This window comes from Atractosteus spatula, chromosome 2 (genome assembly GCF_055471065.1).
Source record: "Atractosteus spatula isolate fAtrSpa1 chromosome 2, fAtrSpa1.hap1, whole genome shotgun sequence".
NCBI lineage: Eukaryota > Metazoa > Chordata > Actinopteri > Semionotiformes > Lepisosteidae > Atractosteus > Atractosteus spatula.
The window spans coordinates 30,567,977-30,592,326 of NC_142707.1; the positions used below are offsets into that span (position 1 = coordinate 30,567,977).

At 37.0% G+C, this 24,350-nt stretch overlaps 2 protein-coding genes across 7 annotated transcripts; one reads left to right on the forward strand and one right to left on the reverse strand.

Moving 5' to 3' along the window:
• The first annotated feature begins 1,016 nt into the window (after positions 1-1,016).
• On the forward strand, positions 1,017-11,291 carry LOC148839536 (bcl-2-associated transcription factor 1-like). 5 transcript variants are annotated; one of them, XR_016094727.1, is made up of 13 exons: positions 1,017-1,166; positions 2,149-2,277; positions 3,139-4,020; positions 4,353-5,039; positions 5,143-5,315; positions 6,750-6,855; positions 7,165-7,228; positions 8,157-8,341; positions 8,470-8,611; positions 9,024-9,192; positions 9,587-9,739; positions 10,296-10,508; positions 10,986-11,291. XR_016094727.1 is itself a non-coding variant. In XM_088940159.1 (12 exons), the coding sequence occupies exons 2-12, from the start codon at positions 2,174-2,176 to the stop codon at positions 10,989-10,991; spliced, it is 2,742 nt and encodes a 913-aa protein (XP_088796285.1). In that variant the 5' UTR covers positions 1,017-1,166; positions 2,149-2,173; the 3' UTR covers positions 10,992-11,291. The 5 variants fall into 5 exon arrangements, 4 of the variants coding, with proteins under 4 accessions (XP_088796285.1, XP_088796293.1, XP_088796279.1 ...); XM_088940159.1 differs by lacking the exon at positions 8,470-8,611; XM_088940167.1 differs by lacking the exon at positions 8,470-8,611 and having other exon boundaries at positions 10,296-10,418; positions 10,985-11,147.
• A 788-nt stretch (positions 11,292-12,079) lies between these two features.
• Positions 12,080-23,332, reverse strand: armc1l (armadillo repeat containing 1, like). Of its 2 annotated transcripts, none has more exons than XM_088908446.1 (7): positions 23,305-23,332; positions 21,061-21,239; positions 18,238-18,329; positions 17,088-17,274; positions 16,662-16,778; positions 15,640-15,714; positions 12,080-12,921 (listed from the first exon to the last, which is right to left on the reverse strand). In XM_088908446.1, the coding sequence occupies exons 2-7, from the start codon at positions 21,211-21,213 to the stop codon at positions 12,730-12,732; spliced, it is 816 nt and encodes a 271-aa protein (XP_088764572.1). In that variant the 5' UTR covers positions 21,214-21,239; positions 23,305-23,332; the 3' UTR covers positions 12,080-12,729. The 2 variants fall into 2 exon arrangements, with proteins under 2 accessions (XP_088764572.1, XP_088764571.1); XM_088908445.1 differs by lacking the exon at positions 23,305-23,332 and adding an exon at positions 22,646-22,709.
• Between the last annotated feature and the right edge of the window lie 1,018 nt (positions 23,333-24,350).

Sequence of the window (24,350 nt, forward strand, 5' to 3'; positions counted from 1 at the left end):
AGGGTTTAGAAACAAGGACCCGTGCTGGTTATAGTATCTAATTTAAAGTTATTCACACAACTGTTGACTAGAGAAGCAAGTGTACCGGCTTCACTAACATGGCTGGCTGGGTAGCTTCTTCCAGACTACCACAACCCCTTGTGTAAAGAAGCGTCTCCTGTTCTCGGTTTTAAATCCAGTTTTACAGAGTTGTTTCCATTTGTGTCCGCTGGTTTGAGGTTCTCTGTGCCTACTGATCGATTCCACTGGGTTGGGATTAAATGGCTTTCAAGAGTACTTGGATCGGATCCCCTCGGAGTCTGCTCTGTCCCCTCAAAAGGTTCATTTTTTAGCCTTATTTTCTTGGTATCTTATACCTGGTATCTCTGGTATCTGTTCATAGTTTGTTATTGTTCTTGTATTAACGGTATATTAAACGTAAACTGTGTCTTGTATCGAGCTGTCGGACTATGTGAATTGGTAGTGTATGTCGTTGCATGTCTAAGACTATTGTTTGTTTTAATGTGTATTTATTTATGATGTCATTTGTTTTTGTAGTATAGCATGGTTATGCCAAAGACATATTTCCACCCTTTTGGACGTAAGACGTTATTTCTTATGTTATCCCTTAATTTTGTGAATTTATGCTTGTATTTTGCACTAATCAGTTTAATGGCTTTTTTGAAGAAAAAATGTAAAGGACAAAATCAGTGAATGAATACACGAATTCGTCGAATTTGTCCTCACATATTATAAGTATAAATGTTATAGCTGAAAAATATATAACATCTCCTGAAGCTAGGACTGGTCTATTTTAGCATCCTAATCTTGTATTAACTAGTATATCCTGTTGTGTTAATTACGTTGCTGGAACTGACGTTTCTGTTCAGCGTTATTTAACAGTCAAATTAAATAGCGCCGAACACGGTTTATGTACCATGGCCTCCGCACGACAGGTGGCGCAATGAACAAAAAACATGGAATGGATATCAAAACGGAAATTGTTCGGTTGTCAGGGGTGATGCGATGACTCCTTTGACCCTGGATTTCCGCTTGATTGATTGAGTAAATTTTGCGTCTGAAGAAAAACATATTAGTGAGGGTAAGAGGTTAGTGACTGGAGATTACATTGGAAGCAAAGAAGAGAAATACGGTTGCTTTGCAAACAAACGATAAGGATTTGTGCGGTAAGAAAAAAAAATATGAATCACTGCTTTTTGTCGACGTTTATTTTTCCTTTGTTAGTGGTGGTACTAAGTGCTCATGGGGAACCGATTTCTCGCAAAATGGCCCGCGGTGTTAAATTACAGTTTATGACTTGCAGTGTGAAAAGCGTAAACAGAAATGAAAAGAATGTCTGTTATTTAATTTAGCTAAGAATAATTAGTTGATTTCAAGCTACGTCTAGATAGAAAGAAAATGTACGGTACATATCGAAGTTTTTTCCCCCCAAATCAGCCTAGTAAATTATAATTAGCTGCGAATTGCTACATTTCTGGCATTTTATTTTTATTGTGCTGTTTGGAGCCCCTTCACAACAGTTATTACACTCGAACGGATTTGAATCACATGACGTTTCACAAGGTAGTTTCATGCTCTTAACAACTACATCAGTGGAATTGCATAAGAATACTATACTTTAAGTTAAAGTACAATCTATCGCTTTTAGGCAACGTTTAATACAACACTTGGAAAATAGCATACCGAAATCAGATCTGTCGATCATGGGATGACCACGATCAAATGATGAAATATATACAGTATTGACTTACAAGATCTTTTGCATTTTCATTATATGTTTATATCGGGATTAATAGCCTTTGCAAATGGAAAAAAAAAACAAGCAAACATAAAACAAGGATTAGTTTGGCTCTTGATTCCGTGAATTCTGAAAATTCTTTTTGTTTTTTTCACGTTTGGGGCTTATCAAGAAAGTGTTAGTTGGTGAAAAGTGAATTTGACCGAGATACAAAAAATAATATATCGAGTACTAACAGTTTTAAGCGTTTTAATATCCTTTGTGCGTTTAATTATTACTTCATTACTAATAAACAAATACTCGTACGATAGATGTTGGAAGGTTCCTTTGGGTAAAGCTCAAGTGTAAATATAGAGCTTGAGTGTAGTGACATGAAAAGCTTCAATGTGTTTCATATGGGTCTTTTTCAGGTTGAAGGACGCTCAGTTCTCAGAAATGGTGCGGTCCAACTCCAGATCACACACTTCCAGGTCAAGGTCTGGGTCCCATTCAAGCTCAAGATCAAGGTCCAGATCACGGTCAAGGAAAAAGAGATACAGGTACAGGACCTAGGTCTTCAAACCAAACATAAAACTGTTGTTTATGGCAAAGGCCAACGTTCTGTAATTTTGAGTGAAAATTTTCACAGTAGGGTGCCTGGTGCTTAAATCAGTCAGAGATTCATGTCATGTGTAACAGCTTTGCATTGGAGGGTTGTGTATTTTTGATCACTTAACATTGGCAAATGTGAATATATTCTTAATATGAACATTTCTGTGTTGACAGTATTAAATTATATTCCTCACTAAATATTTAATATACATTTTCTTAGCAGTGTCTTAACATCAGTGGAAAAAAATGAAAAAGAACAATAACTTTGCGTAATACATAATACACAGGTTATTATTTGATGTGGTTATATTCACAACCAAATCTGTGATTTCCTTCACTATGGAAGTTTCTGAATCAGTATTTGTAGAACACTTATCCACATGGGTAGAGAGGACTTGCTTTCAGCTTTATTTTAATTGGTGGATAGCGTCTTGCTAGGTGATCTCACAAATAATGTGTTGTTTCCACAGTAGCTCAGCAAGTTTTTGTAAGAGATGTATTTGTATTTTTGAAGGTGTGGTAACTTGGTAAAAACATTTCCAAGCACTGAGTCATTTTTTAAATTATTTTTAAGTTGCACTTTGCTGTGCTGTAGAGCAGGCAAGCATAGGTGGTTAAGTAAACACATTCCAGGAATCACAGTGGTCATTTTTCCTCTAGTGTCCTTCCTCCATTGTTACAAACTGTTTGACATTTTTGATGATGTTTACATGATGCAGTGAATTGATTGATCTCTGCTCTAGCAGGAAGTGTAGACAATGTAGAGAGCAGCACAGTCAGTTTTTCACGTTTTGTTGTTGTATTTCTAGTTCTAGATCTCGCACCAGGTCGTATTCTCGTTCCCGAAGTCGAGAACGTGAGCGAATCTACCCCAGGGATTACCGACGGGATTACCGCATGAACAGGGGGATGAGGCGCCCTTACGGATTCCGCGGCCGGGGCAGAGGCTTCTATCAGGGTGGCGGCCGCTTCCACCACAGGGGGGGGTTCCGGCCTAACTGGCAGAACCGGCGGTACTCTCGCAGCCCCCGGAGGGCGCGATCTCGGTCCCGCTCCCCGAAGCGCAGGTCCACGTCGCAGAGGTCGCGCAGCAAATCCCACCACTCGGCACGCTCCTCCGCCTCCCGTCGCTCCTCCAGCTCCCGCTCGTCTTCTCCCTACAGCCGCTCGCCCGCCCCCGCTAAGAGCCGTGGCTCCCAGGACAAAGCCTCCAAGAAGTCGGAAGGGGCCAAAGAGGAGGGCTCGGGCAGGCAGTTGGAGGAGGCGAAGAGGGACGGCAAAGCTGAACAGCCGGCTATTGCCCCCTCCGCTAAATCGGATCTCAAGAGGACACCAGCTGTAATCACTGAAAGCTGGATTGGCATTTCGGCTTATAATGACACTAGCCCCCATCGCAGCCCTTCTCCCATCCCCACTCCGCCGAGTCAGAGCTCTTCCCGCTCTGATACGGCGGCGCACCAGGTGGCCTCCAAGATCAGCCCCCCCTCCCTCCCTGCATTGCGCTTACATTCTCTGCAGCACAGTCCTGATGACCCCCTCGGTCACTACAGTCCCTCCCATGACAGTCCTCCATATCAAACGTCCCCCAGGAGGAGCCCTGCTAAAGCGTTCTCTACTGTTCAGAGCAGCAGAGGGTTTTTCCCCAACAGCGATGAGCAGGACTTCCCAAAAGTTGGTAAATACCTCAAAAGGTGAATAAAAAACTCCATAGATGTTCTCACTTCTCTGATTGTGTAACTATAGTTATAGTTGTTGGTATATAATATTTTGGGGGTTTATTTTAATGTTTCTTTTCCAATTGCCTATCGTATATATTTTTATAATGATTAAAATAATAAGGTTTATCACATAAAACCACACAATAATGCATGCCCAGAAATGCTATATGTATGTTCTTTTACATTGATTTCCTCATAGCTTTTCCTTTTAGAAACTGATCATATAATATGTAAAGAATGTCTAAGAGGCTACCTCCTATATTAAGAAGACTGTACTATTTTAACCTTTGACTCATTTCTTTCAGGTATACTGAAGAAGATGGAGGAAGAGCATACCTTCATGAGAGGGGAAATGGGCGTGACAAAGAGCATCAGAAAGACAGGCTGCAGGAGAAAGGCAGAGGAGAGGGAGACTGGGGTGATCAGGGTGGCATAGATCCGGGAGTTAAAAAGGAAAGTGAAAAAGTTCCCTTCCTTGGGGACTCTCCTGATCCTGAGGAGGATGAATCCCAAGCTTATAGACAGCCATATCAATTCAAAGTGACCACTCAGGCAGAGCAGGTTAAAAACTACCCAGTGGAGTCCCGCTGGAATGTGGAGAGCCAGGAAGAAGGCAGTAAATACAAAATTAAAACATCTAAGGGTGAAAGGGATTATGAAAGGTTTGGGGAGGACAGGATGTTCAAGTTTAAGAATCCAGGCTATATGTTAGACAGGCTAAACAAAGACAAGTATGGCGAGGAAGGAAAGGGCACTGACAAGTATGATGAAAGGATCACCATCAAGAGGGAGACTGAGTCACCACAGCAGGCCAAAGCTGAGAGGTTCAGAGAGCTCTTTGACCAGAGTCCTCTGCTTCAAAAGACTTTGGACATGAGGGAGAAGGCGGCCCTCAGGGATGAGAGCCCACCTAGAGTGAAAATAGTGCCCAGTGAGGCTTCTCGGCCTGAGGTGAAAGTGAAAATCGCATCTTTGGCGTATGATGACCCAAGGTAAATTATTACGTTTTTTTCCTAATGTTGATAAAGAAATTTGCAGCTGTCCAAGAAGTTAGTATTTTGTTTGCTCTTGTCTGTTTTTTTTTTCCCAATTCAGTCCAGGCACTTCTTTAACAAGTGACAGGTCGCTTGCAAGTGCCCTCGTCCATTCCACCAAGAGGGAGCAAGGGTTCCGCTCCATCTTTGACCACATTAAGAGACCTCAGGCGTACAAAAATTCAGCAGAGTCCTTTATTCAGCACATTGTTTCCTTGGTTCACTACGTCAAAGGTATGGATCTTTAATTATTAAACGTTTTTTTTTTCAGTGTAACTGTAAAATGACATTAAAATAAAGCATAATTAAGAATAACATTGACAAAGTTTTTAATGTTATTTTGCAACTATGTAATGAATGCTTCTGCAGTGACTAGTATAATCTTTGCTTTTCAGAATTGAAATTGTTCTTATTTTGTTGGAAATAGGAGCTTGTGCAGCACTGTTTGAATACTTAGCTTTTTTTAAGAGGGCTTTTTAAAAAAATGTGCTACACTTTATTAGTGGTGATGTGCAAAAACTCATAGCTTATACAGAGCTGAGTTCGCCCAGTGATGTTTTCTTTTTCATTATAAATAGGTCATGGCAGTCCTGGAATGTGCATTGAATTGCCAAGTTCCATGTTACAATGTAATTACACTTGAAAGATACAGATGCCAAAACAGGCAAAGTTGAAGCTTCTGTGTTCCTGGCGTAAAATCACAGTTACTAGCTCCAATACCCCTCTCTTCACCAAGTTGGGTTTGATTGAGTCACTACACTTATAGTGACTGGTTCACGTGTTAGTGATTGGTTATGAGACATTTTCTGGAAATGAGGCGGTAAGTTGAAATATGGATGTATTTGTTACCAAAAAAAAACGATTTTCTGTTTTTGAAGCAATATTACAGTTGTGTTCTCCAACCTAAGCCTTTGAAATATAAGATTGCACATTAGGTTGTCTCAGATTAAAACTGATTTTTCTTTGGGTACAGTATATGTAATTATAATGTTATGATTGAACTTAAGAGTCAGTGATTTGTGATAACAGATCCTAAATTGATGTTTTTGTGTTACGGCACTAATGAGGTTGGAGATCACAGTAAACTTTTAGATGGGTAAACTTTTGTGTTTTATCATTTAACAATATTCTTATCCATTTTTCTGAAGGGAAAAACTTTTTTATTGTGATATGATATTCTGTTTAGTTATCTTGTTTTCATAAAAGATTTTAACAAAGTAATAAAAGTAATTGAGGATCAATACCTTGTTGCTGCTTAATAGATAACAGAATGTAGTTAAGCATAAATTTTGAATACTTTTTTTGTCAAATTAAAAAGGAATAGTAATTTGCTATTATTCAGACTATTTTTTTTCACTCAGGTTCTGAAAGTGAGCTGTGGTAATAGGGATTAATTACCAGTCTTTATACCTAAATAAATTATCACTGAACAGTAGGTAGGTAGTTTGAGCTTATATAGTTTGTGGGTTTTCCACTGGTTGTAATGTGTGCACACTTTTTGAAGCCTTGTAATGGGAAAATTCAGTATCTGTAATTTGTCTACTTTTTTTCTTCTGCTAGGTATCTTGATTGTTCTTTCCTTTATCCGTCTCCACTGACCACTATTGAGACGTGTAAATAGGTGGAATTAAAACTAACTGGGCAGTATTTCTCCTCTGCAACCAACAGAGCATTACTTCAAGTCAACAGGAATGAGCCTCCATGAGCGGTTCACTGCTTATCAGAAAGCTGCTGAAGGGCATGAAGTCAGACAAAAGAGTCCTGAGATCCACAGGTAAAAACTCTTTAGAACTACAGTCCGTAACAGACCTATGTAATGTCTGCAATGTAATTTGTAACAGTGTTTGTCTGCACTGTTTATTTTTTCAACTAAACTTTACTTTTTTGTTTTTCCTCAGCATCATGCTCTTGATAAGGATACTTAATTTGGTTTTAAACATGTAAAATACAGACCTTATAAAATTGCTTGGAAAAATTGAAAGTTACTAGGATTTTCCGGAACTGCTTTTCAGCAGCCTGTTAGTAATAGAAGTCATACAAATTATATGAATTAAAGAAAGTCTTTTATTTTTTCCTTTTCAAGGAGGATTGACATCTCCCCCAGTGCATTTAGGAAGGATAGAATCTTAAAAGAAGATAGCCACAAGGTAATCATAAATACAGTCATGCTTGATTGCTTGGAAATGAGGAATGAATGAAAAATGTGTGGCTAACATGGTCTCATCTTATTGGAAAACATGTCTTTATCCAAGTTTGTGTAATAGATACATTATGCTTAATATCTTTACAATAATCATAAAAGTCAACATTTGCACTTCTCAAGACTTTAAAGCATCAAGTAGGATCTGAGTTGTTAACTGAGTCTTAGGTGGTCTTATGACACTCAGAAAGACAGGATAAGAGGACAGTGGAGAGACAGAGAGGAAAAGAAGAAGCATGCCAGGTGAGAGGACCTTGTTTGGACCAACCTTAAAGATTATTTAAGATTTAACTCTCTCTGTTTTGGTTTTATATAGGATTTCTGAGTACTGGGTTAGCAGTCTGGGTTTTTCTGGGTGTCAGAACATAGTCCTCTGAGACACCTTGCTTTGTAAATGGGGTAACTTGTATGTTGTTTGTTGTGTGTTGTTTTAGTTTGTGTTATTGTTGGAGTTAATAAATATTTGTTTATCCCAGTTTGCCTTGAATTTATTATTCTCCTGCCTGAGTTATGCCAGAGAATAAAGAACTTGGCCAGCCATTTGGGTATATTCTTGGCATATCTATGACAATTGACGGTTATGATTATTTTAATTATTGATTATCCCACTTCCTGTTTGTAACAGTAATATTGTTTGGATGGTTGAAGGATTTCTCGCTGCGAGATTTGAATTCTGAAGATGGGGAAAGTCATCCTTGCACCTTCCAAATGCAAGATCATGTGAAAGATAATACTCATTTATCAAAGAGTACTGTTTGTTGGTGTTTAAGATACAGGTAGTGTTTAAAAGTTTCATTGTCAGTTGGTTTGACTGTTTCCAAAGATGCGTTAAATCCAGGTCAGAAAAACTGAAGATACTGTTGTGCTTTCTGAAGGGGGAAAAAAAATCAAGGTGCGACGCAGCAGATTTGAGGCATGATATTGATCGCTGCCGGAAGGAGAGGAGCAGAGATCGAGACGACTCCAGGGGTTCCCGTGAGCCCAGCCCATCGAGAAAACTGGACAAGCTGGGCAAAGAATTCAAGGACTACAAAGATTACAAGTCCTACAAGGATGATAGGTAAGCACTGGCCACACACTTGTCCACCAATCCCTTTATTCTTTCTAATTTCAGACTTTTTTAATATAATCATTCTTTTCTGCAAATTTACTGCGATATTTATATGCAAATAAAATTTTGTTTTACAGCAGTAATCTTTTCTTTCTTGCGCCTTATGTTGGATGAGGACAGTTCGGATTAGCAAACAAAAATGACAAAATAAAATGTCAGATAACCCAGGCTACAGCAAGAGGTTGGACTTCATTGCAGTGCACTTCTTAAACTTATTGTGTAAGAGCTGCAGTTTGATATTGCATTTTGTTTCTTTCTTCTTCTTTATAACGGGACAGGAATTGGTGAATGTTGAGAGGTTATGCGGTACATCTGAACTGTGAATAATTTTCAGTTGGTATATACATGTATTTTTAATTTTATCACAAGAGGACAAATTTTCCTCATGCTTGGCTTAAACTAATTATGAAAAGTGACAATATAAGTAGTGGGTAAATGTGTTCTGTAACAAAAATACATGTTTTATTTTGAGGTCATTTTTAGTGCTTGAATTATGTTCATAAGGTTGCCTGTTGATATGATGTCACTTGTGTAACTGTCCATACAGTTGACACCAAGTAGGAGAATGGTTTACATTACAAGTTCCTGTAACATTTCATGAACAGTAACTACTGAAATGATTCCTTCCCAGCAAACACAAAAGCAAGGAAAGAGAGCGTTCAAGATCTTCCTCCTCGTCATCGCTGTCTCGAGAGGACAACAAGGATAACCGGAAAGAACGGGATGAAGAGTACAAGTCCCATCACGAGCAGAAGGACTATGTGGGCTACCAAGGAGGAAACCGGGCACGGGGGACTTTTGTAAGTATTTGGAATAAGAACCTCCTCCTTCATTTGCTTTTAATTTATCTGGAAAGTACTCTTAAATTATCATTTAATTCATATTTCTATTTCACTGGCTCAAATGAACAGATTGTGCCTTGACCATGTCTAAGTCAGGCAGTTAAAAAATGAAAAGCTGCTTTGAAGCCATGAGAGTATTTGTACCAGAAATTGGAAAAGTGTGCAGTGGTACTCAAGGCCGTTGCAGAAGCAAAGTTAGATAATTGAAACAAGTTTGAGTGGGAACCTTTTTAGACTGCGAGGACATATTTGAGGTTTGTTGCTTTTGATGTTCATATTGTGCGTTTTACTTAAGCTTATTTGGATTTTTAGTTCAAGTTACCTGCTGACTTCTTTTCTCATTTTTTATTAGCAATTTCGCATCAGAGGCTCAAGGGGTCGGGGCCGTGGTGTCTTTTCAGGACCCAATCCTGGACCCAGTGTTCCCAACATCCCTTTCCAGAAGAGGCCCAAGGAGGAGGAATGGGATCCAGAATACACCCCAAAAAGCAAAAAATATTTTCTGGTGGGTGACTCTGATAAGTAATTCTTGTTTTTTTTCCTGTTATACACAAAGGAATTGGCAAGTTATTTTATTTCCTTCTCCCTGTTTGTTCCCATTGGAACCAATTGATAAAAGGAATAATATCTGGAATTATAGCCTTTAGAACTATAGGAATTATATCTGATAGAACAATAGGTTTATTCCATGCTGAAAAGAGAAGAAAGAAAACGCAACGTTTCAGCCGTGGAGCCTTCTTCAGCCTTCTCCACAGCCGAAACGTTGTGTTTTCTTTCTTCTCTTTTCAGCAGGGACTAAACCTATTACTTGTTCCTTTGCAGCCTACGCATGCTGACACAGCTGCCCACCTGAACTACTATATCTGATAGAACTTGACTAAATGCATGGTAAAGTAATTAGTACAGGTCTGAATTATACTGATTTTTTGTGTGTAATGTATAGTGTTCGTGAATCTGATATCTTTGTCATAGAAGAATGTAAAGAGGATGCTATTCTTTAGTAGGTGAAATGCACATTAGCACTACACTTATTGAATGCACACATTTGTATTGTCTTATAGCATGATGACAGGGATGATGGTGTCGATTACTGGGCCAAAAGAGGAAGGGGACGTGGCATCTTTCAGCGAGGCAGAGGGCGATTCAGTTTCAAAAAGTCCAGCAGCAGTCCCAAGTGGACACATGATAAGTATCAGTGTGAGGGAAATGTGGAAGACGATGATGATGATGTAGAGAACGACGAAGAGAGGAAAGATAAACGAAAAGATGAGAAGGTAGAGTCAGAGGGAATTTAAAAACTCATTTCTTACTGCCAGCTTCAGGTGACTAAATCTATTTTCTTTGAATAATTGTGCAGTGCTTTTGTTAAATCTAAGTACAATGAAAGTGTACCTTCATTAATCTCCAAATAATAGATAAAAAAAACATGGGGTTTTGGATGGCGTTAACCCATTGCCTTCATCTTGCATGTGGATTATGGGTCGTACAATTTCTGTAATGTTATTAAGGAGATTTACATGTGAAAATCATTTAGTGTTTTAGTTTCTAGGAGTCCAGTTTCAGAATAGTTGACAAGTTTAAGCTTCACTTTTGTATAACTGAAACGCAAACAACAGCTGCATCCTCATTTTGCTATCACTTGACCACTAAGCGGATGAAGTGCTGTGGAGTCCACACCCCATATTGGACAATGTTCAATGGAAAGTGTATTTAAGTTGGAAACAAAACTTACGTACTTCTTTTCTTCCCAGGAGTGACAAGTTGAACCGAGAAAATGAAACATGAAGTCTTCTATGCCACTCAATCACGTTCAACATTTTTCTTATTGCGATTTCTGTTCTCTATCAGTATTGAACTTTTTTTTAGTGAATGTTAGTTCACCCCTTAAAATATGCTTTTTCCTGTATCTGGCATATTAGACTGAATGTTAACTGTAACCCAAAAAAACAACAACAACAAATTAGATACCATATTTGTTAAATCTGTGAATTCACTTTTAGAATTTAAGTAGTTGAATTCAATGTGATTTAGTGACTTAATAAAATCTTATAACAGTTTCTTGTATTTCTATGTTTTTACTGAACTGTGAACCTACCATAAGTTATGTTTTGATCAAATACATCAGCTTGCATCTGCTTAAAGATTAACAGAGTACTCATTCATCACAATAGCATAAAAAAGAGCTCAGTGGTATGGTTAAATGTATTCTGAATTAACTGGTGTTTAAGTAATCAGAATTCATTTTGTACACGTGGCATTACATAGGAACACTTATTTTCTGAACATTTAACATTTACTGGATAAGACTGTCATCTTATCCAGCACTACATATGTAAATGATTTTCTAACCTTGTTCTTTTTTTATGAAATGCTTGAATTCATTTAAGTCAGTCTTGGAGCATGATTCGTAAAGCTGCAGAGCAGTTTAGTACTGCAGAACACTGCTGAAAGCTGCTAAGGACCGTCCAGCTTATTATACTTCACTGTATAATAAGCTGATAAGAAGATAAAATCAGTATTATTGCACATGCAAGGTACAAAAGTGTCAGTGCACCCAGTTTAGCTTTTCCCAAGATAGAAACAGTGTAGATTTGACAGAAAACTTATTTTGTGAGAGTACTTCAGTGGTATATGGATGTTTTACAAAGAAGATGGTGGCCCTTCACAGGTGTAAGAACTCACCTAGGACCTGGGAGATACAACTGCAAAAATGCACAATGCTTCCAAACAATTTCTGGAGGAAACCCATAATTGTTTCCCATAATTTTCAAATACATGAAAATAGTTTCATGTATTTATAAAAGCTAGTCCAAATGTGGTATTGAAGAAATCTTTGAAGTGAATGTCAGTTTTTAACAAACAATTTATTGTGCAGTTACAGAATTTTTAAGTAGACTGAGGGCATTCTTTAAACAGGTTTTGCAAAAGTGAAATATTAACGGCTAATGTACATGAATTTTGAGTGTCCAGACTCAATTCAAAGGCAGTTCGTTTCATAGGCATACCATCAAATATAAGGAGAAATTAGTTCCTCTTATCCTGTATTCCTCACATGGTGCCAGTTTTTCTTATGGAATGTTTTTAGTTTTTTTATATTGCATCATTACTACTTCCCATATAATTGTATTGTTCACAACATAGTGATATATGTAAGGAGGAAGGCAGTTTTCATTCTATATGTGGGCTTTTAAATGAATTGGTACTGCATACAAGCTGCACTATCGTAGTATCCAGCAATTCCAATGCATTAAACTGACTATAAAACAACGTACTGTTTTTTTTCCCTCCAAGTGCAACTTAAAAAACCTACTCTTGACTTGTTCCAAACATCTCAGTATTGAAAATATTTACAAGTAAAAACAGTTAAAAGCGATAGAAATTTCAAGACAACTGTACACACATAAATATCCATCATGGTTGGATACTGAAATCTATAAGACAAAACAGATACAATTTAAAACTAAAGAAAAACAAAAAATATTAATGTCTCTGACATCACCAGTAAAATGTTTTGTTTAGGAAACTTGCAGCAGCATTTAGCCAGCTTCCATTTGAATCCTCCTTTGCTCCAGTTCGTGAAATGGCCTTGTCTGCTTCTTTCTCTGGACTCTCATCTTCAGGCAGGTAATCTGGCAAAGAGGAGTTCTCTTGCACTGTGGCATTTGTAGCTCTGAGGGGAATTAAAACCTACATCCAAAATGAAACAAACCTGTGAACAACTAGTTTCCATGGAAATGTTAGTTTAACTTAATGGAATCTTAAACTAAAGTTTGGGAAGATCTTACACTTCCACTCACCTACAGTGCCTTCAGAAAGTATTCACCCCCTTGAATTTCTTCACATTTTGTTCCTGTTACACCTCCAAATTTTAACACATTGAAATATTTTTTTATAATATAAATTCAACACATTTATGAATCAAAAATATTTTTTATTCAAGAACATTTGTTTCTCTAGAATGAAAGACTTGCAGGTCTCATTTACTAAGGTATTCACCCACCCCGATTTGATACTTTGTACATAATCCTTTAGCAGCATTTGCAGCCTTGAGTCTTCTTGGGTATGGAGAGTGTCGGTGGACAGCAATTTTCAGGTCATACCACAGATTTTCAATTGGATTCAAGTCTGGGCTCTGGCTGGGCCATTCCAAAATACTAACCTTCTTTTTTAAAACCCACTCCTTGATCGTTTTTGCCGTGTGCTTTGGTTTCATTGTCCTGCTGGAAAATGAATCTTCGCCCTTAACGCAGATCTCTGGCTGACTGGAACAGGTTCTCCTTAAGGATTTGCCTGTAATTGGCTCCATCCATGTTGCCCTTGATAGCAACAAGCTGAAAAGCAACCCCAGAGCATGATGCTGCCACCACCATGCTTGACAGTAGGGATGGTGTTACCTGGGTGTTGGGCTGTATTTGGTTTGCGCCAAACATATCGCTTTGCTTTCAGGCCAAAGAGCTCAACTTTAGTCTCATCAGACCACAAAATTTTCTTTCAAAAGGTTTTATCACATGGCTTCTAGCAAACTCCAGGCTTGACTTAATATTGGCCTTTCTCAGAAGTGGCTTCCTTCTAGCCACTCTCCCAAATAGGCTGAATCTGTGAAGTGCTGAAGAGATTGTTGATGTCTGAACAGTGTCTCCCATTTCAGCCAAAGAGCTCTGCAACTCTGTCAGTGTTGTAGCTGGCCTCCTGGTCACTTCTCTAACAATTGCCCTTCTTGTCCGGTTGCACATTGTGGTAGGATGGCCTGATCTTAGTAGTGTCTGGGTTGTGCCATGTTTTTTCCATTTTGTTACAATGGACTTTCACGATGCTCCTAGGAAGGTTCAAAGCTTTGCCAATCTTTTTATAACCTTCTCCAGCTTTTTTCCTCCTAACAACTTCATCTCAAACTTCCATTGGCAGCTCCTTGGTCTTCATGACAGCAGGACTGACCTGATCTGCTGTTTTAGATGTGAGACCTCACAAAGTCAGTGATATTTATTGTGCAATCAAGGAATTGAACACAGGTGGATTCGAAATGAATACAGATGTACCTTGTTAATGTATTTAGTGTGATCTCTCAAGATAATTGAATACCTCACCCAATTTATGTTGTTAAAACAAAGGGGGTGAATACTTATCAATTAAGTAATTATCAGATTTGTATTTTTAATATACAGTTGTAAGAAGAAGTTTGTGAACCCTTTGGAATTACCTGAATTTCTGCATTACTCACTCATAAAAATGTGGTCTGATCTTCAACTAAGTCACAATAATAGACAAACACAATCTGCTTAAACTAATAACACACAAACAATTACACATCGTATAAGACATTCAGTCTAGGTTGGAAAAGTATGTGAATCTTCACTTTTATGTGAAGATTCTGAAGACATCTAAATACTTTATTTCATTTTAACATTATAGAGAATTACTTCTACAGGAGTGGAAAAAAATCCTATTTAAATATGCTTCAAATTAACTGTGCAACACAGCAGAACGAGAAAAAAAATCAATGGGGGGTGAATACTTTCTGAAGTCATAGTATGTTTCACATTTCTAGTGACCTACTTGTGCATTATCATTTTACATCCAATATACACCTTGTAGCAGCTCCCTGGCTCATTCCATGTAAAATGAGTGGGGTTCTGACTGGACCTGCTGTTGATCACTCACCCAGGTGAATTAAGAAACTAAAACTTTAACTTTCATCTTCACACCTCATTACCAAGAATTTAGCAGGTCTGCCGAAAAGATAAATGGATTTATGGAGGTTCTTCACACAAATTGTGACTGAAGTCACACAAAACTACTATGATGTAACACATGCACTACATTCTAGTATGAGAGAGCACCAGTGCTCATGTGGCAGAACCCAGTACAGAAGGCACAGTCAGTGATTTGCTTTTTGTTTATAACTTGCTTTTTGTAATTTAGAGCTGTAATTAACTGTTAAAACTGTGGATGTTTAAGTGTGAATTAGCTTATTAAATGTTATATATATATATTAATTATGCAGTGGATTAGTGTGCTTTTAGACATACCTACAATACTGAAATAGTAAATATCATTCCTAAATTAAAAACTGACTAAGGGTGTAGGGGTGGCATTGTGGGCCAATGCAGAATTTAAAATATCATGGGCACATTCAGAATTAGTGGGATTCAAATTTAGTCCTGTGCAGGACTTGAGTTCAGGCAGAATCACTAAGTCAAAAGAACTTAGCAGAAAGAAAATAGGTGGGGAGAGAAACCCATATAAAAGAGAATTCTGCCCAAAGCTTTCTCAATAACTAGAGACAGTATCATGTGTTATTTATCTGCAATTCTCATTCTGCCATTTCATGCCTAGGAATTACCCCCAGACAACTAAGATTCCCAAATCAATAAGATTTCTTTATTCTGAAGAAAAATTACTTTTTACCTCTTCTCCAGTTTCATTTTTCACAATCTGCTGCGCTGTAAGCACTTTAGTTGCTGCAATAGCTGACGCCAAAGACTGTAGACAGAAATGCATGTTCTAAATCAGAAAATCATGGAAAACTGCAATATGTTTATTCTATTAATTTTTCAAACAAAATACAACAATAAAAGAAGATACTTCCCCACTATACACAAAAGGCCACCCACCCAGTCCCTTAATTGTATTCTCCTCCCAAGTTTCTACCAAAGTCTATACTTTGACTATTTTTCAATTCCTACAACTACAAATATAGTCAACAATAATGGAGCTCCCATTGGCTTTTTGTCAGCAGTAGAACTCCAAGCCTCTACCGCCCCCTACTGGCATAACGGATCTCAGATAGACCAGAAAAATGATTCATAAAAATTGATTGAGAGGCTTCCAACAAAGTACCAGCAACTTTTTAGTCACTGTCACACCAGACAACCAGATCTGTTCCTACTTCTGTGGGAGGCCCAGATTAGTGATAACACAGAACTACACCTTTTAGAATAATCAGCAATGAAGATGATATCTAGTTCCAGAACATAACCACCTCAAGACACTCCACGTTTACAAACGTGCCCACAACATCCCTTGGACAGGTTTTACAGAAGATGAAGGAACATCTGAAGGAACATTAAAGTTCTTATAGTTGAGATTTTCCAAGGCAGAATTTGTATTATTCCAAATATTGTCCCAGGAAATGCCTCAATCACAATTTACTCTTCCAGCGAGGGCTTTATGAAGTATGCAATAAGAAGACTTAAAAGGAAGCTAATCCCTTTGTTTGACTGACAGATAATTCACTTGGTGCATGGACAGCCACACACCCCAGCAAGGAGGATCATTAGTTCTAATTAACAGATTAATTTATTATCAGATATTGAAAATAACAACAGGTTTTTGAAACTGTTGATTCAAAAGGAGTTTCAGCAAACATACAGTCTTGTCAAATTTTAACACCCCATCTCAGCAATAAGGCCTGCAATTGCAGTACTTACTTCAGTAGGCAGATCAGACCGAATCCGCACAGTGCATCTCTTGAGGGCCATTTGAAATGTAAAGCTGATCACTCCTTTGACCCTCAGTAAAGCTTCTTCACAAAGGCCTCTGTGATCCTAAACATTAGTATTAGTAACATTAGTATAAACAGTTTCATGTGGGCCAATATAAAAGATTAGATTCCAAACTATAACAATGACAAAAATAGTACAACCAAAATCCTTAAGTCACAGTAAAAATGTAGTCACTCATCACTGACCGAATTCACCATCTTCATGAACCCCATGTAGAAGCCAAGTATTAGTAATAATACCTTAAAGTGTCTCCTTAATGTACGTATGTATTTTTTCCTCCAAGATAAAATAAGAATAACCTCTTGAAAGAAGATATGTGTTCTGTCAATACTGTATAAGAAAAAAACATACCATACTGTCCAGTCCTTGGATATGAAGGGTGACTGATTTGGCCTTCTTGTTTGAACTATTAATGAAGAATTGTGGTTTCGCTTTCCTTTTGGGTCCATCTGGAGTTCTAGGTTCAGTGTTAATAGGACTGTTCAAAACCTCATAAACTTCCTTTGCTAAAAAAGGAATATCATCCTTGGGGCCTTCCCTACAATGAAATCCAAAAGGAAAATGTCTCAACATGGATTACAGATTCCAGAAAGCTTAAATAAACATGGACAAATTATATAAATTGCTCATGTTGGAAAGGTCTGCTTTAATTCAGGCAGGCCATCAATCAGGACCCATTTTTTAGGAATTTGACAAATTGATATTGCAGACAAATCCATACATCTGTGCATCACTTGTTAAATTAATTCTATTAATTTCAGTTATAGATACCTGTTTGGTGTTCTCATACATAACGTAGCACCGAATGGGTAAAAAAAAGCACAAAACGCTTTGGGGTGCATTTTGTGCTTTTACATCCCTTATCATTTTTTATAATGAAGTTTAATTAATGGCCATACATAGTGAACAAAATACAAAAAATTTACAGTTTTTGTCAACATGAGTGCTAAGACGTGGGGAAAATGTTTGATGTGTTTTGAGTCTTGTTGGAAAATATGGAATCTCCTGAGATTAAAATACACACTTTAGAAAGTGGTCTGCAATTTCATCCAGGGTAATTCACTCAGCACAATCAGCAAATATTTTGTCAGAATATTTTTTTTCAAAATATATGGTTAATTTCATTTCCAAAAAAGCATAAAAGTTCTACTATTTCATACCTCATTTTTTCTCTTCTACCAATTATATTCAAATTTCTAGTACTGTGGACTGTTGAAATCGGCATGCAGGGTGGTTTTAGAAGCAATCAACAATAGGTGCCTTCTACTGTTTTTTTTTTCTGCGTTAACTGGAAAATGTATTTCAATTGCCAGCTTACTGTGTACAATTCGGCACCCAAAAATGCCTAGTAATATTTTGAAAGAAATCCATTTTAATTATGAATCCCTTCCCCTTATAATAATACATCACAAACCATGATTCATATATTTATCTGTAAAAAAATCCTGTCACTTTCCATCTGAATGAAATGAAACATTTTTATAGCCTGGTGATCACTTACCTTTCCATTAAGTTCCTCAAACTCACTATCATACCAAGTTCATTCTTCATTGTGTCTACATTTGAAGGACATTCTGCTAGGTAACGAAGAGTCTAAAACGTTAAACAAGGAAGCAAAGATGTATTTAACAATATTTGTTTACATATAAAGGTTTCACAACATTCATAATGTAATGTATTGCAGGTATCTGCTATGCCTGCTTAATGTATTAATACATCGCCTCTCAGTCTTTCTGGCACCATGTACACAGACAACTGAAAAGAGAAATCACATGAAAGAGAATGAAATAAACAATTAAAATGTTGACATAGCAGAGTTAATCTAATCTGACAGAAGCCCTTTCTGATGAGACCAGATGGCTCAAAAGCCTTATAAGAACAGTCTTATGAAGCACCTGTTTCACTTCTTTTTCTGTAAATTCTCACATTAACAACATTCAAAAATCAAAATTTGAAGACTTATTACATTTACAGTAAATCTTAAATTTCATGGTGTCGAAACCAAACATGAACATGTGTTTAAAAATGCAAAACCCCAAAGTCAATAAAAGAGGTGCATCTTTAAGAACTTGTTTCGATTGTCATCAATATGCAGTAGTATACAGATATATTAATTGTGATTAATATATCACAGTTCTCACTTCCATAATTAATCTTGCACGGGCAACTTTACCACAGGCCCAAATGATATATTACAGATTGTTACAGTAAATAATTTTCTTTAGAACCTTTATATGCAGTTTTATTAATATTATTTTCACTCACGTTCACACACAGTTAAGATCTACATGTTACGGGGAGTGTGTGGTTTTGCATTTATTTCTTTTTCCCTAGCTTTGCTTATGTTTGACATGGAAATACTGCCATGCCCTCCAAAAGCAAATAGTGAGTTAGAGAGATGATTATCTTTAACTCTTTAACTAAAGCTTTAAACTAAAGTCTACATTAGGGAAAGTTAATCGATTTCCTCTCCGAATTGCCATAAACTCATTGCACACTGGAGGAGATGTCTAGTCAGTGTAATCCCAGCTAGAAGGGAATTTATAAAACACTAACGACAGGGGCATGAAAAACTGTGACCTGTGTACAATGTTATTAAAACTACTGTATAAGATTTTTAGAATTTTGGAGCAAGAAACGTTATCCAATCTGTAAGTCTTTCTGCTGTTATGTTTATTGTTCGTATTCCATCAGAGGCAAGAATAAAATTGGAGGGCATTGTATTAGTATGTGTGTTTGGTTTGGTTTATTAATTTAGTACTTGTCTTTTATGCTCTTGCCTGTTTATATCTACATCACCAAATTATTCAGAGAAATTTAAAGAAGCAAAAGACCATCTTTGGCATTCCCTGACTTGAATGCTAAACTTTAATAATCTGCTTGTACTTACACTGGAGTAGGGACTGACTAAACATTTTAAATATTATTTAAACTCAGACTGTTACTACTTACACCCCCTCTCTTCTAATATATGAACAAAAATGTCCAAAAAAAGATGTTTGTTGGCCACATCTTGTCTGTTTTGTTACTTTTAGCTTAGACAAATCTCAAAGAATGTCAAGAAATATGCTTCATCGGTACATTTTATATTTAGATAGATTAATATAGTTAAAGATATTTAAAAACAACATTCTATGGTTTTACTAAAGTTATGAGATGAGTTAAATCAGATAAATAAGGATACAGAATTTGAATAAAAAAACGCTGCTGCCCTCCAGGAATTCAAATTGAAACCTTTGGGATTTCTAGCTTACTTTTAAAGATGTACAAAGACTTTAACCTTAGGTGAATATAGTACATATGTAAAGCATTAAGGTTTCATTTTAAAGGATTACATTATTTTCCATTAGACTGAAGTTAAAATATTCAAGAACTGCCACAAGGGAATAAGGTAATGGCACTGCTAGATTCAATTTAACCAGTGGATCAAATCTTGAGCTAATGAAATAAGAGAGGACAGGAAATAAAGGGTTCTCACGTTCTGTCACAGGTTTTAAGTAATAGGAAGCATTACATCCCTAGAGGGATATAAGTAAGCATAGCTATTTTAAATCATACCTAAACATTGAAATATACAGACTTCAAATGAATTGCTATCATTGTGTATAACAGCACTACAGACAAATGGTATTTAAAGGAGAACTGCATTCCCAATTTCTTAGACCGGTAATCAAATGTCAGTAACAAAATAAATTCAATGACGGTATAGAAACATTTGACAAATTTCGAATTAAGCACAAAATCTTGAACTTGAAAGTGAAAGTACAGTGTGTTCTACATCCTGTCACAAACTCCTGGTCTAGCCATGAGTGAGAGCAAGGGTTCGCACAAATTGTGATGTGAAGTGCCCTTCCTGCTCACTAGTCACTGTAACGACTAATGTAATGCAATGTACCAGCGAATAAGTACAGGTTGTGCAGCAGACATTTCACTGTAAATGTGTTCCAACGTGATCTGCAGGCAGAGTTAACAAGTAAGATGTATTTGTCAGCAAAACTGTCTCATAGTCAGCAGCAATATTTCGATTGGATTAAAACAGATGTATTCACAATCCTGCTTTTTACAGTGTAATAGAGCCACTTTATGTCACGGGAGGTTTTGTTGCCTTGTTCTGAACCGCAGAATATGGCACTGCCCATACCTGGAAATTTTGGCTTTTTTGTGATGTAAATTGGAGGCTTTACATGTTACTATATACATTTTACTTTCACTGTGGTTTGAAATGCACTTATCAATGTCAATTCTTTCTAATCCTCAAATCTAAAAACTGCAGTTCCCCTTTAACTAGCATAAACACATACAAAAACACTAATGTCAGACTAACCTGCAATGTAGAGTACAGCACTTGTGCATCTTGATGGTCTAAAAATAAGACTAGTCCAGGAAGACATCCCTGATCCCGGACTATAGCTTCCCTATTTTGTGGCTCTGAGGCCAAATCTCTCAGTTGTGTCACAACTGCCAGTGCGTCCATCATCTTTAGGGGTCTCGTTTATACTGCAACTGCAAGAAAAAAAACATGCGACGTGGTTTTAGTTTTATACAAATATTGAATAAAGCTTCAACACCGATGCAGTGAATGACACGGAGAGTCATTCCATGTGTCAATCAAAATTAAAAATGTCATCATTTGTTTCAGATTTAGATGAAAGATACTAGTGAAGTGATTTGATCGAAAACTCTCATTTGAGCCATCAAATCCTAATAGATCCTGGATAAGTGTTTATACATGGTCAGGGGATAGCACCACCTACAATCTAGCGGATAAATTGTATTATGTCCACTGTCACTAACATACAGCACCTTTCCTATTCATAATAATATAATAATAAACTTTATTTTATATAGCGCCTTTAAAGGTGGCTTCTCAAACCGCTTTACTGGATGACAACAACAATAAATAAGAAGAACACACAAGATAAAACACAATTACATTATAAAGAGGAGACTGTGGATGGTGGTACTAAAAAGAAAGAAGAGCAGAGGGGTGAAGAATGGAACCAGTTAAGTAAAGGCTTTTCTGAAGATGAGGGTTTTGAGTCTGGATTTGAAGGAGTTTAGAGAAGGTGATTCTCTGATATCCTTGGGGAGAGAGTTCCAGAGCTTGGGGGCTGCTCACAGGAGAAGAAATCCATCCCTGGGTGGGGGTCCCTATTCAGTGTTACCCCATTAACAGCATGCAAGTGCTCAATTTCAATCAATGGTATCTTCGTCCCCACCATACACCTCTACTTTGAATTTCATTTAATCTGATTTAGTCAAATCTGGCACATCAGATTCCACAGAGCTGAATATTCCTATGATTACGGCATTTTTTTCATACAAGCAGAAATGCACATTAGAGATTACTTGGACATACTGTATTTTCAATGCTGAAGCTTTCAATCTCCTTCAGCTTCTCTGTAGCACAAACAATTAATAATTTCTAAAATGGCTTGTTCAGTCTTGGATTTCATCATATCACATGAAAAGTTTTGGTAAAGATGTTTTTCATTTAACTTAAAAAAAAGTAGTTTGAATACCTCACTAACAAGCATGTTATGGCCCCAAGACCGATCAAAAGAAATTGGGGGGAGGTGGAAAATTATTGTTGTAAAAGTGATTACTTTTAAAAGGTCTACATACATTGTTTCAGAACTGAAAAGGCTGTGATACAAACCCAGATACAGATATAGCTCAAGAATATGTTAGTAATATATTTGCTCTCTCAAAAGACGGATAAATCACTTTTACCAACTTTGTGCCATCTCTTATCTAAATCTAACAAATACGGAGTGACCCTGCAGAGTGATGTTTTCCTGCCCGGTTCAATTTCTGTTTATCAGCATTTTATACCGTGTATTAATGCAGTAAATTGTAACTTACATCATGCTTTTCTCAAAATATTTCAATATTCATATCAATAATACCTTTATTATTTTAGCAGTCGAATAGAGACTATGCCTTCTGCCTGTCAGAAATGGATATGCTTGTGTGGCGATGGTACAACAGTAGTTCCACCACTCCAGCGAGTTTTCCTCGGCCTTTGTTCAAGATCAGTTTGGGATTCGGAAACTCCGGACGCTGATGTCAACAACAAAGCTGTTAATCTTTTATTCTTGGTACTCAGAAACAGAGATACTCTAATCAACTCTTCCGTTAATATACAGGTTCTCTGTAAAACTATACCTACATTAAACTTAAAGCTAAAAATCAGTGTAACGAAATTTTAAAATACTAACAGCTACTGTTTACTGCATTGGTTTCAGTGCAAAAACTATTGTCACACAGTCAAATTAAAGACGATATAAGTAAAGCTCTGTGAATAGTACAAATCCTGACTTAAAATGTTTTATTTACTATGTTAAGTCTAATCACTGTACTGATTACGAATCCAAATGTGCGAAACAAGAGACCTTAGATATTACTATATACAGTCGAGTTTATGACTACGGTAGTTTAAGATATCAAACTTGTATAACCTAAATTAGCCGCACAATCAGTAAAACAACCACTTCAAATTGGAAATCTTAAACTAAAATGTTTTAGGCTAGATATAATAAAATAACACAAAATATATAGACCTTACCCACAGCACAGCACTTCAGGGCCACGAGCAACATCAAATCCAAATTTTGAGAAACATAAACCGATTGGCCGGCAGTCCAAGGCCACGTGTCAGAGACGTGCACGTCAATTGGTCGTTCCGAACTACTAACTTGAACTGTCCAATCAGAACAAGCTTTGCTGACGCGGCTTTATTTGAGTTCTGTCAAGGTGTAGGTGAGGTGAGTACTGTGCAATGGTGCTTTGTATACAGTAACTAATATAATGATTTTCACTTTTTTTGAGCGCAGCGGAATGGTTGATTTAGAAAGTCCAAAGGTTTTAATATTGTAATTTAGGTGACTTAGATATGAGGTTATTGAGAACCATTCGTTTTTTCACATTAATTAAATTGCGGAACTAACTTTATTTGTGCAGCTGGCTGATCGTCACTGTAAGTGTAGGATATAGTTAAGCACGAGTTATTCGTTGCAAATGGCATTGATATTCAAGCACAATATTTTCAGAAACCTTAACAAATTAACAGATTGTAAACGTGATTAATGGTAAATCATGTTTCTAACAGTTTTTGATATTCTTATGGTAAACAATTTTCAGTTCTGAAACCTCCAACGGCAACAGTCTAAGAATAGCTGAACAATGCATGTGCTGTACGCTGATGTTTTTAAGCATGTGCAAACTGGGGACTAGCACTGTCAGGTCCTGATCCAATGAGGACTGTTTAGGCTGAGGATGTAAAGCTGTGCATAACAAACAATTGAATTGGTAATGTTATTGCAGTCTCCGCTTTCCCCGCGACCCTGTCTTGCAAAAAGCCAGAGACCGGGTTGTTAAGAAACGTGCTTGTAGACTTTTCTTTCAGGACATATTATATTGGTTTGTGTATCTTGTTTTAAGTATTTTATGTGAATGTATTTATTCTTACACCCTAAAGGATTTACACTTTGTGTTTTTTACACATTAGATTAATTCGATTCCTCTCTACGCCTCTCAGCAAGGCACGGATAAATTTACTTTCATTGTGTAATCGGAACAGTTGATTAAACAGTTATGTTTCTGTTCGGAGCC